This window comes from Lissotriton helveticus, chromosome 1_2 (assembly GCF_964261635.1).
Source record: "Lissotriton helveticus chromosome 1_2, aLisHel1.1, whole genome shotgun sequence".
NCBI classification, from domain to species: domain Eukaryota; kingdom Metazoa; phylum Chordata; class Amphibia; order Caudata; family Salamandridae; genus Lissotriton; species Lissotriton helveticus.
In genome coordinates, this window is record NC_136058.1 from 232,906,644 (window position 1) to 232,924,332 (window position 17,689).

The 17,689-nt window shown below is 42.8% G+C and overlaps 1 protein-coding gene across 1 annotated transcript in view; it reads right to left on the reverse strand.

Annotated features, from left to right (window-relative positions):
- The window catches only part of LOC144800036 (cytochrome P450 4B1-like), a 121,485-nt gene that overhangs the window by 75,124 nt on the left and 28,672 nt on the right, over positions 1–17,689 (reverse strand). Inside the window, exons 3-4 of the mRNA XM_078671649.1 lie at positions 6,877–6,921; positions 6,582–6,709 (exon numbers count right to left, since the gene is read on the reverse strand). Coding sequence (XP_078527775.1) covers positions 6,582–6,709; positions 6,877–6,921 — 173 coding nt within the window. The remainder of the gene's footprint in view (positions 1–6,581; positions 6,710–6,876; positions 6,922–17,689) is intronic.

Consider the following 17,689-nt stretch of genomic DNA (forward strand, 5'->3'; position numbering starts at 1 on the left):
GGGCCCAAAGAGAACAGCTGCAGAGATTGGCTGCCATACAAGATAATCAGTACAGGAGCCTGAGAGCTCTGGAAGCGCAGAGAATGCCAGCAATAACTTCAGTTTAAATGTTAGTGATGACCCCGAGAGGTCATCAAAGGGGGGAACTGAGAGAGCGCAAACTGACTTAAATGTATGAGTGCATCACACTTACCTGTAGTAAGCACAAATCATGAGGAGAAATGCCATGAGTGCTAATAGTATCTGCAAATATATCCTAAATGTATAGCTAATGTAGAGATTTAAGTAGAAGTGGAACTAATACAGAAATGTGTGACATTATATGATTTATTAGACGTGATTATTTTTGAATCCATGTCGTGTAGCTGTTAAAATGTAAGATGGTATGTGGTTAAACGCAGAATGTGGTAGGCCTCAGGGCCTGAGCTGGAGGGAAAGGGAAGGTGTTTCTTTTCACGACACAGATTGTATTAATGTTTTGGTCATCGCATTAAATGGGCCATGATTTATAAAATGTTTACTGAATAATAGAATAAGAGTATTAACATGCTTTAATTAAATGAAGAAGTTGAATGTTATAATCATAATGAGAAATATTGTAGGCCTGAAATGTTTTAGCATTGATTTACACGTACATGTCTGGGCTGAGAAATGTTGCAAGCCTTTTTAGAAGTCTATGAGAGTTGGGTTCTTGGCGGCAGATATCTGTCTGCAAAGGATAAGGGGGGATCCAATTATAAATGAATGAATAGAGGTCTGTTCAGTAGACGGCCCAGACATGGAGGAGGGTTCTGGAATGTTTGAGGGGTATCAGCGGGCCGGAGAAGAGTCTGAGAAGCAAGGTCAACTCTAACGTCTGAGGCCCAATACAAAGCATCATGGAAAAAGCCAGAAGTTGCACCACGTGAGGGGCGTTCCGCAAGGGGCGTCTCAAATGTTGTTGACTGTTTTGTATTAGGGACAGCACCCCTGGGTGGAGTTAGAGCAGAGACCTGAGGACCCTTTAGAGAGCGGATGGGTAGGCAGAGAGGGGTCATGACTGGAGAACTATAGGTTTTCACCAAGAGAATTAGAGTGAGTGACTTCCCTTGGGGGTCATTCATTGCTGACACCTTTGTTAGGTTGGGATTTGGTTAAGTAGGGATACCATCTAGAACAGGGTAGGGACGCCTAACCTGTGTGTTTTCCTCCAACCTAAATGAAGGAGAGATATGCGTCTATGCTGATAGCTTTATTATTCTTAGAACTTGTGTTAGTGATTTCTGTTGCTCGTCTGAGGGCTTTTCGAGAGCACATGTATGTAATTGGACCTGTGTATCTCGTGAATCTCATTCTGAGATGCCTGTATTTGCAGCTCATTATATCTTTACAATAAACTTTTGAAAGCTAGAAGTTGTTTGTGATCTTTGGGAGTAGAGTCCTTTATTGGGTGAACTAACTTGCAGATGGGTGTACTGTTTTCCTCCAAGACAGGCAACAAAGGTTCAGTCGACCAGATCGAGGTTTAGATCAATAGATATAAGGTATCGATCAAAATCTCGCCCTTTCATAGACAATAAGGCAGAACGGCACAAGTTACCAGGAGGAGCAGTCGTGGTCAGAGCGAGTAGCGGACAGAGCGTCTCAACAGCGCACAGCACGGGGAGGACCGCGTGGTGGCTAGGGGGGCGACCTACCTGCAGGCAGGGTCAATGGTCGCAACATATGCAATCCTCCACAAATAGATCCTATCTTCAATCACTGCCACCAGTCAGGATGACAACTCGCTGATAGGGCAAAATAAATACTTCTTATTTCACATTTCAGTGCTGTACATGGCTTACACCACCTCCCGACTTGCTGTATCCCCACTCTCAGATGCGGAAATCTGCTAACCATCATATCTGGTCACCCATAACCCTATTGACTCCACCTGCTGCATGCCCATTGCTGTAATGCTTGATTGCATGGACACAGCTGCTCTTCACTCATTGACTGATGTGCCTGGGTAGTTGTGCCACTCCTTTTTTTATGTTTGACCAGTCGTTTTCTAGAAGCACGTAAAACTAAATTACATAAAAATTGCAAACTTGCCACAGCCAGACGTATTGGCCAGCCCTTGTTTACATTTCTGAACATAGTTTGACTAAACCAATACCAGAGGCTAAGCTTGGTCACAAGTGATCTTTGATGTAATTCCATCATTCAGTTTTTACTACGTCGTTTCTTTGGGGTTTTCTTCTGAAACTCCCATTGACGAATATGCATAACACTTTCCAGGATCAGTCTAACTTTTATATACGGTGACATGCAGATTATTCAAATTAGCCAAAGCTAAAGGTGAAAAAAAATCCTTAGATTCAAAGTGCAAAATCGTCCCGAATGTGCCGCCCCTATAAATATTTCCACACAGCTATATGTGTAATAGAGGCACATCAAATTCATTAGTGTGTTTTTCTGCATTGCTTTATCTCTTATTGACCTGGACATTACGCTAGGATTTCAAACTGGATGCTTTTGTGTACAGGGAGCTGCAGCCCTATTCTGAATGGATGTACTCTGATGATATTGCCCACTGGATCTATTGTTGGATATTGTTGGGAAAAAGGTGATAGCACCAAGAGGTGGCCGAGTCATCTGCCTCTCTCAGGAACCATGTACTCTACTAATGTGAAGATATTGCCCCAGAGACTGACTTTCTTCTATTGAGCTTTCTGAATATAGGGCTGGGTGCACCTCTTCTGAATCAGATGCTCTAGATTGGAAGTTGCTACATAGCAGTACCCATCTGTAGCACACATACAAAGAGGAAATTGTCTTAAACAATAGTTTTGTTCAGGGATGGACCTCTTGGTGCAAGGGTGCCTACATTGGCACATGGCAGCTGAAAGTGTGCCAGCGCAGGGAGAGAGAAAAACGTACCCATGTACTTGTAGACATGCTGCAGTTCTGCTCTCTCCAGTTCACACAGCACAGAAACTTTGCTTGCTGCCCTGCGTTACGTGAACTGTTTGTTAAATCTGGGTCATGGTCCAGTTTATCTGGAGTATTTTTCAAACTTTTAAACTAACATTATTATTGCAGGCCTTGTTTCCACTGCGTTAGCAACATATAATCATACATCATCAGCATACAGTGAAAATCTGTCTTCCATCTCTGACACTCCTGTCATGGATCTAGTTGTCTGATCGGAATCCCTAATCCATCATGTCACGGGTTTCAGGCCGAGGTCGAAGAGTAGTGGGGAAGAGAACCCTGTCTGGTGTTCCTCACCAGTTGTATTGTGGCCTAGGTTGTGCTGTTGACTCCAAGCATAGTTGTTGGCCTTTTGTAAAGTAGAGCTATCCATTTACAGAACATCTGGTCAACTCTCATATGCTTCAAAAGTTGCATTAAGTATGTCCAGTCAAAAGACGGAAATGCCTTTTTTAGCATCAAGTAATATTATTGCCACAGGTTCCTCTCTTTCAGAGTTATGTTTAGCCAGTTGTGCAGTGTTCTCAGATTTAGCTAAGTAGGTCAGCCCGGGATTAAGCCTGTTTGGTCTTAGCGTACCTGGGCCAGTATTTTCAGCAGCCTGGTCACCAGTAGCTTCGCTAAGAGTTTAATTTGGGTGTTAAGCAAAGATATTGCCATTTGTGAGGTGGATTTGGTACTCCTGCCTACCCGCTTTATATATTACTGTCAATATTGTGTGCATAAGATCTACGACTAGTTCCCATTTATCCCAGACTTCTTGGAATAAATTAGTAGGCTTGGGCGAAACTCGCGGCAATGTCACTCCATGGAATCACATGGAGTTACATAAAAACTCTGCGAGATTCCAGGGAGTGCTGCTCGTGCTCAGATTTTAGCGCTGGTAATGCGCTCCATGCTGAAAATCCTCACAAATTGCACAACGCTATTTTTAAGTTGATTTTGCTGCCGTTTGAGTAGAAAATCTACTCGGGAAGCAGCTTGACTGACCTCTGGCGTTCATTAAATCTTGCCAGAAGTCCTCCAAGCGACCAGAAATCACGCTAGTGGAAACCAAATATTGCTCGCCCTCACCAGCTCGCATTCTGAAGCCTCAAATTATTCCTGTTGTCACAGTGTTGCTTCAATAGGAAAATAATTCTGTTATGAACGATTGGCGGATTTTGGCAGGAACTCTGCGTTACAAGAGTAACACAAAGTGGCCAAAATTCTCCAATTCTTTTCAAGGAATTAAAATTCTGCCCAGGCCTGCATGTTAGATATGTTTTTCCCAAGTTGTGTCACAAATTGCTGGGTGCAAGTATTGATGCTGTTATTACCACCATAAGCCCAGAGGCTTGGGTAGCTAATTTTGGTGCCTTATGTTGCTCTGACTTGCCTCAAATGCTCCCAGAGGTAGCAATGAAATTGCCAATCAATATTCATTTTTCATTGGATGAGATCTGGGAAGCCATTATGAAGTCTCCATCTAATAAGGCGCCAGAGGGAGTCCCTATGGACATTTATAAAGCAGTCCCTGTATTATGGGCCCCATTATTATGCAACTGTTTCAATGTCTTTACCATTACTGGCCTCCACAACAGGGTGATTTACAGTCTCCTAGTTATCACCCAATCTCCCTGTTCCCCAATTCCGCTCAAGGAATAAAAATTCCACCTGGGCCTATCTATGAGATATATTCATCCCAAGTTGTGTCACAAATTGTTTTAAAAAATTTGCTGGGAGACTGTTTATGGCAGGTACTTTCCCAGATTTCTGTCTAGTTGTTTACATTATTTTCTTCAGTACCATTGTTTATTGCTATAAATATTGTGAGGTCATAAGCATTTTATTTGGGTCTTGCTTAACTCCCTAATGTCTGCAAACACAGGCATTAACATTGTTGTTTGTGTGTGTGAGCATATAAAAGCCAGATCTACTGCCTTTGCCACTGCTCATTTTTTTTCTTCAAGAGCCTGGCAGAGGCCAAGTGCTACCAGGCACACTCTGTTTTGGTAGTTTTTATCTTAGAGTTCCAAAATGGCTGTCAGCAAATTAAAAAAACGAGGCCAAAAAAGCATCACGATGCATGTGTATACATGGGAAAACATGGCGCCCAGATGGGATTAAACTATTCCAAAATGGGCGCTATCTGACTGGATGCATCATGAACAGCAAGCCCTGGACTGTTGTAGTAATATAATGAAGGGTTGCATCTATATGTTAAAAATACCAATATCAAATTTATGTATTTAAGAGTGCTAATAATCCAATAAAATAAAAAGCATTGGCAAAGCCAATACATCGACATTTGCCGGTTAAAATTAAGTTCTATTCACGTTGCCAATGCTTATTTAAGTTGAGAGCCAGTATAGGGCTCTGAAAATGTGTGTGATGCATTATCTGCATGAAACATCCCTAATAAATGTGGCTGCAACAATTTGAATGAGCTGAAGATTGTGTAATTGTAATAATAATATGTGTTGCCAGAGCGGCAGGATTCCCTCTTTTTAAATATGGCTGTGTAATTGCCATTAAAGGGAAATTAAAAAAATAAAAGCACCCGTTTCAGGGTCTTCAGATGCTGGTAGAATGTGCTCACTACTTTGGAGACCTGCAAACCAGAGGAAATAGTGGATTGAAGATATATGCCAAGATTGTGCACATATTTACCAGGGCTCAGGGAAATGATTCAGCCCCACTCCTAGAAGGTAGTGCCACCTAGGGTGGGGAACAGCTCGGTCTCAGTGAAATTAGGTTTGAGAAAAACATTTAGCAATCCAGATATGAATACATTTTCTCTATATTTAGTACCAGGATAGCCCTTGGGTGATAAGGTGTTCTACAAATCTGCATAACATTTGAAGCCGTTAAAACAAACATAGCATAACCTATAATAATAATAATAATAATAATAATAATGATATTAGTCTTATTACCAGGATGGAAAGATCCATAGTGCCAAAGGCTGCCTAGAGGTGTAATAAAATCAAGGTCCCTACGCCACCATACTCATAAGCGTAGGTCAGCTACAATTGAAAGCACCACCTGCTCTATACAGAGGTCCATTCTAAATCCTGGGCCTGATTATGAGTTGACTGGTCAATTCTGATCCCTGTTATTAGATGAGTTAAATAACTCAAGCTTTGTTAAATTTTGGCAGCTCAAACCTGCTGAAATTTGACAGGGGAAAACCATATGGTATTTACAGTATCGTGAGGATTTTGGTGTGTTAAACGCCATAATCCACATGTTATCCCACAACAACTCGTAATAGGTGGTATTTATTGCACCTGATAAATAACGTACCCTGTGACATTGTTATTTATCATGTGCGATAAATACCACCAATGCTCAGGGTCCCTGCTGGGAAATTGCCAAGCAAGGTATGTTTGTTTGCAAGATCTTGAAGTTGAGCTATGTTCTCCAAAAGAACTATCACATATTCTACTAAAAGGTAGACCACAGGATCGTATGGGTCGATTCAGAACATTCAGACCCAATAAATCACTCATTTTTATCTCTGGTATCTACATGGATACTCTGCAGAAATCAAATTTTCAATAGATGTGCGAGGAAGAGGACAGTGAATAATCTGCCTTCTAAAGTATGCAATAAATACTGATTTTAGATGTGACCCATCATACCAGCATCAATTTGGTACAATCTGAGGTCAGCTCCACGTATGGTTTCAAGACATCATAATGAAATCCTGGAGTCAGCAGCCGGCGATGTTTGAACCATTTTTGTCCATCAAGGAGCAATAGACCATTTCCTGTGGGAAAACAAGGCAAGTACATTTGAGTGAGGTTAAATCAGCTATTTTCGTTTTAATTTTTTTTTAAAAATATATAATTTTTTCGAAAAAAACTTTGTGATTAGGTTGTTTTTGGAATCAATGCCACTATATCAAATAAATGGTCAGAATTATGATTTACATACCGATCCATGGAGTAAGAAAACGAATGGACATGTCAACCTTTGGATCTAAACATATGGAAGAAAAAAAATACCTTTAGAGTTTCAGTGCAGTTTGTACATTTGCTTAATATTTTGCATATTCTAAAAATTACCGAAATTACAAAACAAATGTGTCTTGCTATCTGTCAAGTGCCTTTGCATCTGTAGTGCTTTACTACATCCTGTACACCCTTGTCCTACCAATAATGACAATAGAGTGTTAACTGTGTAACAAAGTTTAGAGTGGAAAGTACTCAACAAGTAAGTTACTTACTTGTGTGAATCATAATATAAATTGCAAAGTAACATTTAATATCATCTTAGTGACTGCGTTGGGATTTGTGCGTCTTACACCTGAGGTAACAGCGTAGATGTTTAAGTGGCCAATAACAGAGCAATTTTAGAAAAATCATGAATATTGATTTTTGCTGACAGCATGTTGAAAGATTACGTTTTTAGTACACTCACAAATAATAATTTACTGTGATCAACAAGATCCACAGTATTTATGACAAGGAATATTGAAGAATGCACAAACTAAAAAGGGCCTTATGATGGTAAGAAAACCGAGGAAGCAGGAAAAGGCAACAGGTTTATAATTAAGTCAGAAAGATGAATTTCCTTCTGTGGAGAAAGTAACCTACAAACTCAGACTCGGAGAGGATAAGAGGTCCTCTCTGTTATTTGGCAAACATATGTATGCCTGCAATAGGTAAACATATTTTTGTTTGGATCCGTTTGATCCTTGGACTGCAGCCTCACATTCCACCAAAATATATTTCCTAGCTTTTACTAGCATGATTTTCTAGCCCTCCCGGTTTGAGCGGTCAGCCTTAGGATGGTCTACAAGCAGACCTTTTGCTTTCACCCCTCCTATTTGTGCTAATTTTGTTTTTGCAGTCCTTAGGACTCTGTACACTGTATCACTGTTAAACAGTGCTAAAGAGCTTGTGCTATCTCCCTGAAATGTGGGTGGAGTTGAAATATACCCAACTGGCACATTTAATGTACTTGTACGTCCCTAGTAAAAAACTGGTACTGCAGGTACCCAGGGCCTGTAAATTAAATACTATTAGTAGACATGCAGCACTTGTTATGCCACCCACTTAAGTAGTCCTTTAAACATGCCTCAGACTTGCCATTGCAGCATGTGTGTTTTGAAACTGTCATTTCGTCCTAGCAAAAAAATCTTTTGCCAGGCCCAAACCTTCCTTTTTGATACATATAAGTCACCCGTAAGGTAGGCCCTAAACAGCCCAGAGGGCAGAGAGTAGTATATTTAAAAAGTTAGACATGTACTTTTGAGTTTTACACGTTTTATTCTTAAATTCGTTTTCATTATTGCAGAGCCTATCTCTTCCATAGGATAACATTGGAGTTACCTTATTACATGTAATTAGTGGTAACTTCCAAATGGCAACAGGAAAACAGTTCATGTTTGGTATCTTTGGAAATGTAATGAAAAATGCTCCTTCATGGTGAAGTCAGATTTTTCTGCCTTAGCCATTAATGCCTATGTCTGGGTCACATGACTGGGTGTAGTTGGCCTTTGTCTAATCCACTTAGACAGCCACATACAATAGAGAGCGTAGGTGTGGAATGATGGCAGGACGGAGTTACGCACAGTCCCACTAACACCAGAACAGGTTGTGTCCTGCCTTGACACAATTGATTGCATACCCCCTGTATTTAGTTGAGATCCAGGGCAGGAGAGGTGGGAAGCCTGTGAACTTTTAATAGGAAACCTCTATGAGCTTCTCCCACTTCAAAGGAGACACCTGGTATAAATATTCAACCTGAGCCACTAACTCTTCAGTACAATTCTGGGTCTGTGGACTCTGCCAGGAATAAGAACTGCTGTATAACCCTGGGCGGTGAACTCCGCTCCGCTCGCGTAGTTTGCGGAGTTTCCCACACTACAAGTTACGCGGAGCTCGCAGAGTTCCGAAAAACTCCGCTTTGCGGAGCGGAGTTTTTTCCTCGCTCACGTTCACCAATGTCAAGTTGACGAGCGAGGAAAATCCACCTCCCGGTGAGATTTTTCCTTGCTCGTGATCGCCAACATCTACTTGGCGAGCACGAGCGTGGAAAATAAACCTCCCGGAGAGATTTCTCTATGCGGGGGTGTGGGAGAGAAGGATCTGCTTACTATGGTTACCCCCAATTTTTGCTGGTGTTTCACTGTTTTTCGACCGTAGTCTGGCTGGGGCCCTACTATCCAGGACCCCAGCCTAGCTGCATCCTCTCTAAATTGATTCCATTTACAATGGGTACACTCCAGTTTGGTTACTGGGGTACCCTTGTGAGTCCCTAGTATATGGTACACTAGGTACTAAGGGTATAGGTACCCAAGAGGCCTACCAGGGCCTGAAGCATGTATTATGCCACCCCTGGGAAGCCTTCCAAAATGGCACCACAGCACTGCTACTGCAGCCTGGTTAAGGTGGTGCATGCACCCCTTACTAAGATATGTTACCTATATCTACCTTAAATCACTGGACATATAAACCTATCAGTAACTCCTATGGCAGACCTTAACAATCATGAAGGCAGGGTGCTTGGTTTTGTGTGAGAGGGTGGCCATGCATGAGCTGGGCCCCTCTACAGCTTTCGGAGCCTATTCTCTGAGGCTGGTCTGTGATGCAGCCAGAACATATACTCTTAAGTGCATTATAACCTCGCGGTAAATGCTAACTTTGGAATGGCTGCATGGAAACATGTCGTGTTTTGTGTCAAACACTTTGGAATCCTACCCCCACCCTGCCAGTCCTGGCGGCGGGGGTAGAATTCTACCCTTCTAGAGGGAGAGACATGTACACACCGGTCGACCCAGTAACAAGTTTAAAGAGCCCTGGCATCACAAAATGGATGCTGCAGCCAAAGACACAAGTCTAGCCTCCTGCTTCTGACCGAAACTCTGGCAGGGGAGGCCTGAACAATACGTTTCCAGTCACAGGGAGGTGTAACCACCTCCCATATAGGCCTTAGTGGATTGGGGCTGGGTGGGTGCACTCTGAAAGTGCTTTGAAGTATGCACTGGGGCACATTTGGTGTCCCTGTGCATAGCCCAGTTCAAACCGGTTGCAGGAGCTAAACTGGACAAAGGAAATGGGTGTAGCCACCCCTCTTTCCAGTCCCTCCCATAGGGGGGTCCCCAGAGTATGTCCAACCCCTTTCTTAGGTATAAGTAAGGAACCCCTGGCTACAGGACTTTAGATTACACCTGGAAGAAACTCTGAAACGGAATCCTGGAACTTCGACGCTCTAGACTAGAGGACGGAAGAATCTCCCTTGGGGTCAAGGAGTGACTCTCTTTGCTGGTCTGCATTTCTGAAGCTCCCGCCGGACTCCAAAGTATTTGTAACACAGGAAGAGGATTTCCAGACTTTTCAGAGGCCGACCTGAGTCCCCAGCAAAGCTGAGACCCGCAGCCCTCATGAGTGACGTGGAACCAGAATCCCTGGACACCGTGCACATTTGCTAGTGCATTGACTTCTCAACATCCCTTGAAGTTTTGCTTTGGGTTACTTGTAGCCCAAGCCTTTACTTGGGCTTCCCCGGTTACTCCAGATGTGCCCTGACTCTCCACCGCGTGGTGAGTCCCTCGGCCCTTGCTGGTCCACACCGAAGCATTTCTTTGATTCCTGCATGGGTTGCTAGATTCAGGATCCTGGTTGTCGTTGACACCTCCTGGTCCTCGTGGCTGAAGAGTCAAGCTTCAACTCTTTCACCTGAAATCACCCGTCAACGGTGGGCATTCGACTATTGTGCCCCTGGCAAGTGACCCAGACTCTGTCACCTCTGCTTTCAGGTTCTTCTCACCTTCGATCCAGGTGTGGATCTCACCGGACACTTTCCACTTCGATGGCAGCACCACTTTGCAGCAGATCGCCATTGAAAATGACGACTATTCCCGACGTCAAAAGACACCTATGCACCCGGCTCCCCTGGGTGAGGTAACTCGAGTACTCCGGTGCTCCCGTGGGTGTTGGCCCTAGAACCCCTTAAGTCTAAAGGGGTTTGCTCAAAGCCCTCTCTCAAGTGTGGGGTTTGCTCAAAGCCCTCTCTCAAGTGTCCTTTATCTTTTAAATTTCCAACCACTACTTTCCCCATAGAAGCTAACGGTGATTAGGCGGCTGTGTTCTCACACTACACGCGTCCCCCGTGGGTCCCCTGTATCACTACCTTCAGTGGTTCCTTGTGGTCCCATCAATTCTACAGGCTCTAGGCCTTGTGTCTAGTCAAGTCATGGTTCTTATACCACTTTCTTAATATATGGTTTGGTACGCCCCTAGGGCTCACCTTATATTGTGCTAATTTACTGTGTGCTATTAAGTTTACTGTATGTACTTTTGCCTCTAGCCTCATAAAGAGACTAGTGGGGTGTGTTTAGAACATATATATATATATATATATATATATATATATATATATATATATATATATATATACACACACTGTGTGGTTCTCCTTTCATTTGGTAATTCACGAGATTAAAGACTGGTAAAACAAGCTGCTTTACATTCCTACAAGACTTTGCCTGAAGGCTGCTCTCCATAGCTACCGCTAGGATAACTTTCACTAAAGGTAGTCTTTAACCTATCATCAATAAGGATCGTTGGACTGGTGCAAGGTGCCCACTAGAATAGTGGACAGCACATGCTAGGCCAACTTCTCACATCGGGGTCAGATTTCTCATTGCGAGTGGTCGCGTATGCTCGCAACCGCTCGCATTGAGAAACTGCCCTTGCGTGTTGAGAAAGCTGCCGCTCGAGTAAAATTCTACTCAAGTGGCAGAAAAGGTAAGCTTGCGCTGTGCATCGTGCTGTTCGCAATTATTGCACAGTGCGGACAAGCATCTGGCACAGTGCCATCACCGCAAACGGCCTTTTTCTACAGTACTCCGCCGCTAGCGCAGCTCCGCATAGTGCGACAGAGGTTTTTTTTGCACTTCACGTACCTTCGCATAGTACAACTACGCGAACTCCACCCAGGGTTACTGCTGTACAGTTGAAAGGCCTGCCACTCTGCTGGCCTGCAGCCCTCTTCCCTGGGTTAGAATGACTGAACCTGCATCTGTTGAACCCAGGACCCCAGAGTGACTTCAACAATTAGTTGGCTGGCCTCCTGACTAGAGCCTCATGGACAGAAGGCTCCAACAAGTTTCACCCCCGCACCTGGAATCTGCTGTCTGAGTCCTACTCTGCCAACTGGTGCCGCCCAGTCCTAGACCCTTGGAAGTGGGCTAAAAGTTGCCCTGCCAGGAAATCTGAGGATCCAGCAGAACTGAAATATCTCCTCTGCTGCACAATGCACCCCAGAGCAGAAAATACTAATCTCTGCTGTGTGGACTTTCCCATCCCAAGGACTTTACATCACAGCCTCCCAACTCCTCAGAACTCCTGCTGCATGATGCATCCCTGATGCAGTCCCTTGCATTGCAAGCCTCTCGTCGACAGGTTCCTCGATGAGAACGCAGGGCCTCGCATCGCATTTGGCAGCCCCTCTGTACTAATATGTCACCTTGATGTGCAACACATCCTTGACGCTGGACTCCGCATCGCAAGCCCTTGTCGGTGGAATCCTCATTGATGATGATAAAGGTCCTTGCATGGCAGCCTCACAGCACCTCAGATCTGACACACTGCCTTGGCTGTGTGAGGCATCTTTGACGTAGGACTCTGCAACTACGTGCTACCAAGATATAAGGCACTCTTGTTCAGTGGGCCTAACTAGGTCCCTATAGAAGGGACTGCGTTCCATCGCAGTTGGCTGGAATCATGACTTTGTGCCAGTCTAGCAACAATATATCCACAGTTGGCACTCAGGCCTAAAAAAATCTACTCGCCCACTGTCAATGGCGAGTCAGATTTTATTAGGTTGAGGTTTTATTAGCACCTTCTTGTCCGTTCTGGCTAGTGCATTTAAGCTGGAAGGAACAGGTGTTCTGTTCATTGGGAAAGTGAACGAGCAATAAAGTCGCTTTAAATCTTGTTTTTATCTTGCCACATTTGCTGCCTGTTTTCTTTTCTCTCTCTTCTTACAGTTAGAGATGTTTGTAAAGTGAGTTGTCTGACAATCATTGTGAGACAAAAGGCTGTAAGATTTCATGAGATTGAAATGGCTTGTAAATGAATAGCACAAATAGTTCAAAATATATTAGGAACTCAGAAATAAGGTTTTTTTTGGTCATTCAGAAATGTGATGCAAACAAAGATTTAAATCGGAGCAAAACACCTTACTTGGTGATGTGCAAATAACAAATATTTGCAGAAACTGGATTTCCAAACATTATACACTATCTAGTTGTATTAGTAAAACCACATGTCAGTGGGAAATGTTGTGGCCATTTTAATGGAAAATCTGCTGATTGCAAACAAGTGTGCTACCACGTCATGCTTTTGGTACGTATTTATTAATAGGGATAGTTTGAAACTTAATTTGAGAAACATTCCTTTCTCCGTCCTGATGACAATGCGGTTAATGATCTAAGAAGCAAGTCAGGGGTCACGTGTATCCTATATGTTGCTAGATTTGTATTATATATGGAGCAAAAGTTTAGTCTATTAAATCAAACAAAAGTGTTTTTTTGCACTGCAGCCATGCTGAACTCGTGTATTCTCATATGCTCAAAAAAAAGAAAGTGGCTGCGGCAGCTAAGTGAGTTAAAATATTTGCCCACAATCACATAATTTTAAACCAGTTTATGGGTCAAGAGCATTATAATTAAGTTGAGTAGAATATTTAAGCCTCTAGATCTGCAGGTCTAGTAACATTTTAATGATGTTCTGAGGCCTGGCACGTTTTGCCTTTTGGCGCTACTTTCACTCAAATCTTCAAACTTGCATATCTCCGGTTCTACTGATTCGAATTTTGTCGTTTTGGTCTTAAATTATTTATTACATTTTTTGAATTGGTGTTGGATTTCTCTTGTATTGTGTTTCACTTCATTACTGTTTGAGGTGCTGCATAAATACTTTATACATTGCTTCTACATTAAGCCTGACTGTTCTTCTACCAGAGGGTTGAGCACAGGTTAATTTAGGGTTTGCTTGTGACTTCACCCTGACAATGAGTGGAATTTCAACCCCAACCAGCAATCCAATATCTTACACTCCCTATGCAAAAGCCGGGTGCATTGTTTTCTTAATGGCAGATTTTTAATCAGGCATACTTTCATCATCCAATATTACATACTTGACATAGGTAGTTAAGTTATTACCCAAAAATAAATCTAGTTCCCTCTTGACTCAAACCCTTTCTACAAAAGTCTAATTCTTGTCAGTGCCTGGAAAAAATATTCAACCTGCCAAAAACGAATGCAATTCCAATAAGATTACTTATGCTACTAAAAGCTGTGCTGAAATTTTCAAAATTGCATGTTGGTCACCTATGGCCCACACTTTGACACCACTCACATCTCTATGACTAGCGGCAACCCAATAGGCAGCATTAAAGTCAACTCAAATTCTTGTCTGGCTATTTCACAATACGTCTGACACTCTGAAGTCCATCCTACCTACTCACTTATCACTGGTCAATATACCTTGCTAGTCTACCTTTGCTCCACAGGACATTTGCCCTTCCACTTACCTAATGTGCACTTGGCCATTCTTACCCATCATTATTTGTCTATCTATTTGGAATGTCCCACTTGCATTTAGTATCATTCCATTTTCACTGACAGTGAATTCCTGTATTAGATGAACTCTTTCATTATTACGAAATACAGGTCAAGCACAAACTTACGCTTCTCCCCTAACATACTAAAGGACTGTGCATTGCTAAAATTCTAAAAATACATTTTAATTGCCTCTCATTATGTATCTAGAACCACTTGCTCAGAATTGCAATTATGGGAGAAACTGCTGTTCTGTTATTGTTTGAGTAAGTTTCCCGGATGCTCTTCGATGGGATATTCAGCACATCAGGTGCCAAAAAACAGTCTTGTTTTAATTCTAGTCCTGCAGCTCAAACTTCCACCACACCACGAAACTGGATCGCTTCCATCCTTTCACCTTCTTTCCTCATTTCATGTGGAAAACAGCATTTTGTCTATTATCTCCTCTTTTTTAAATGTGTATGTCCCTTGGCAAAAATAAAAAGTAGTTTCTATTTTCACTATGAGCTGATCACATCATACTGTACTTCAGAGATGAAAACAGTATGTGTACCATAGCTTACCACAACTCCCATTTAGAGCCTGTGGCTCTCTCCAGCAAAGTTTAAATCTTGAAGTAACATCAAACCCAGAGTCTCCATCAAGCCTTTTACAAGTCTACCCTGCTTCAACTTTCCTTCAATTTCAACCATTGGTTCATCCCTTATTGAATTTCCAAAAGTGTCCTTAGATGAGATTCAGCTCTCTCCTTTTTGCAGCAAAAATGGGTCTCCGCTAGACCCATGTCATGCCTCTTTTAGTCTCCACCAAAATCATCTTCCCCGTTCTCATTCGTAGGAAAGTACCCCTTTTTGACATGACCACCCCCACTTTTTGCCTGGTATTCGGTGCAATTTTTACAGAAAGTGCATTGGGTTCCTGCTGAACAGGTCACCAGTGCCAGATCTTTTACACTAAACTGTACAGTTGTTTTCTAAATTTGAAAAACCTTTAGCATCCCCTGTATGTCCCTAGTAAATGGTACCCCTGTTACCTAGGGAGCGGTATACTAAAGAGAGTCCCAAAGAGCTGCAGACTACGATTGCAAGCTGCAGCAAAAGTGAAAATAAAGCATGGCATACAGCCCTGTGTGTCATGCCTGCAGACACTGAATGCATTATAGATAAGTTAGCACTACAGCAGGGCTTAGAGCCCTAAGGCAGGGCGCACTATACTACATGTGTGGGTATAGCTGCCTGAGTAGATATGTCCCTGTGCTGCCCAGTTCATTTACTGCCAGTACAAGTGAACAGGGAAATCATTTTAAGTGCATGTGCTGGACATTGGTCAAAAATTAATTCTCTAGCTACATGATGGCTTCACTGAAACTGAAGATGTTTGGTATCAAACATCTTGTATTAATTAACACACACTGATTCTAGTGATGGATTTATGAATACATGAACCCAGAGGGAAGCTTAGAGGTGCCCCCTGAAAATCTACCAACTACTAGTGTACTGGATGACTGGTTCTAACCAGCCTTCCACCAAAGATGGTTTCTCCCCCCCCCCCCACCCCAGCGGTGAGAGCCTAATCTCTCACAACATCAGAGGCAGGGAGTTTCAAAGAGCCCACCGCCTTTGGTATGCGAATCTGGCTTCACTCAGAAGTGAGAGGATTTCAACCCTCCCTTACCATGGCCCATTTGGTGCCTGGGCAGGTGGGGAAATTAGTAGTCAGAGAGACTTGTCCACCCTCAGGCTAGATCCATCCCTAAGGTGGGCTACCTGTTGTGGATGCAAAATTTAATAGTCTGCCATCTTGGTGATAGAAGAATTGGTCATATATGCGTCGCAGTGACCCCAGGGGTATTTAGCCCAGTGGCTAGTACCCTACACTCCCCTAACGCCCCTAAATCTAGCATTTAGGGGAGCTGGCACCAGGAAATCAGACCCTGCCATCCTGAAAGAAGAAGATGGACTCTGAAGAGCCGCAAAGCAAGAACAGTTACACCTACTGAGCTGGCGCCAACCCTGCCGGCCTACCTGCAGTCTGCAACCACTGTGCCAAAGTCAACTCATCCTGAAGCTGCTGTACCTCCAAAAGCCTGAGAAGACTGCCAGCCTTTCTCCAAAGACCATGTATGGCACCTAAGAGACCTGTAAGGATTTCGGATCAGCAAAACTTGATACCGTAAAGCTATACTACACCCAAGCCGCCTAGCCCAATTCGAAGGTCTACTGTTATTAAAGTTTGATCTATGATCAAGGAAAGCACCAGTACTGAATTAATAGTGCCTAGTTCTCTGTACCTGAGAAAGTGGCATGGTTGAATGCTGCAGAGGAACTATTTGAAGGAATGCCCAAATAAAACTGGGCAGAAGTATGTTTAACTATTTCTTGAGTGTACTTCCTTGCAGGCATGAATATTAAACTGGAAGCCCTCTCTTCTGCAATTTTTTTGTAGTTAACTTTTAAAGATACATAATCCCTGTAAGGGCATATGACTTGCTTTGCAATTATGCACAGGTGAGTCCGCCAGAAGTTGCAGTGTACAACCACCCATCTAGACAGGCCTGATCGACCACCATGTCTGTCAATAGTAAACCTCATGAAATATCTCTAGCATGTTGGGAAACACCAGCAAAATGTTAGGGAAGCATTTACAGTGCCTGGATTCTGTGGTATAAATTCTGCCACTAAACATGGACATTGGTGAACTTTCTACCAGAGGACCATATGACCAGAGGACCATATGACACCAAAGAGGTTCACTAAGGGTGATTCAACCATTTTTATGCGTTAGATCTTCCTCTGTCGCCTTGTCAGAGGTGGAAATGTGTTACGATGGTGGATGTACTTTCTGGAAGCCAAATTCTGAATCAGCTATTTATTACTGCAGCATAAATGTAACCGGTGCACATCATATTTAGGATACAGTGTTTACATCATCTTAATATTTAATGTATTGCAAGCCACAATGCACTTTCATGAGATTAGAGAATTGATACACTTAACTAAAGTAGTGTTGCAAATAGTTGGTATTCCAACTACTATTATGGGAGTCTGCAGCTGCATCCCTGTTCTAGATCCCCTTCATACGGGTCTACATTACACAATGCAAAACATGTAATTTCAAAATACCAAATACCTATAACTGTCTTCTGTAAGAAACAAATTACCTTATGGCAGTTAG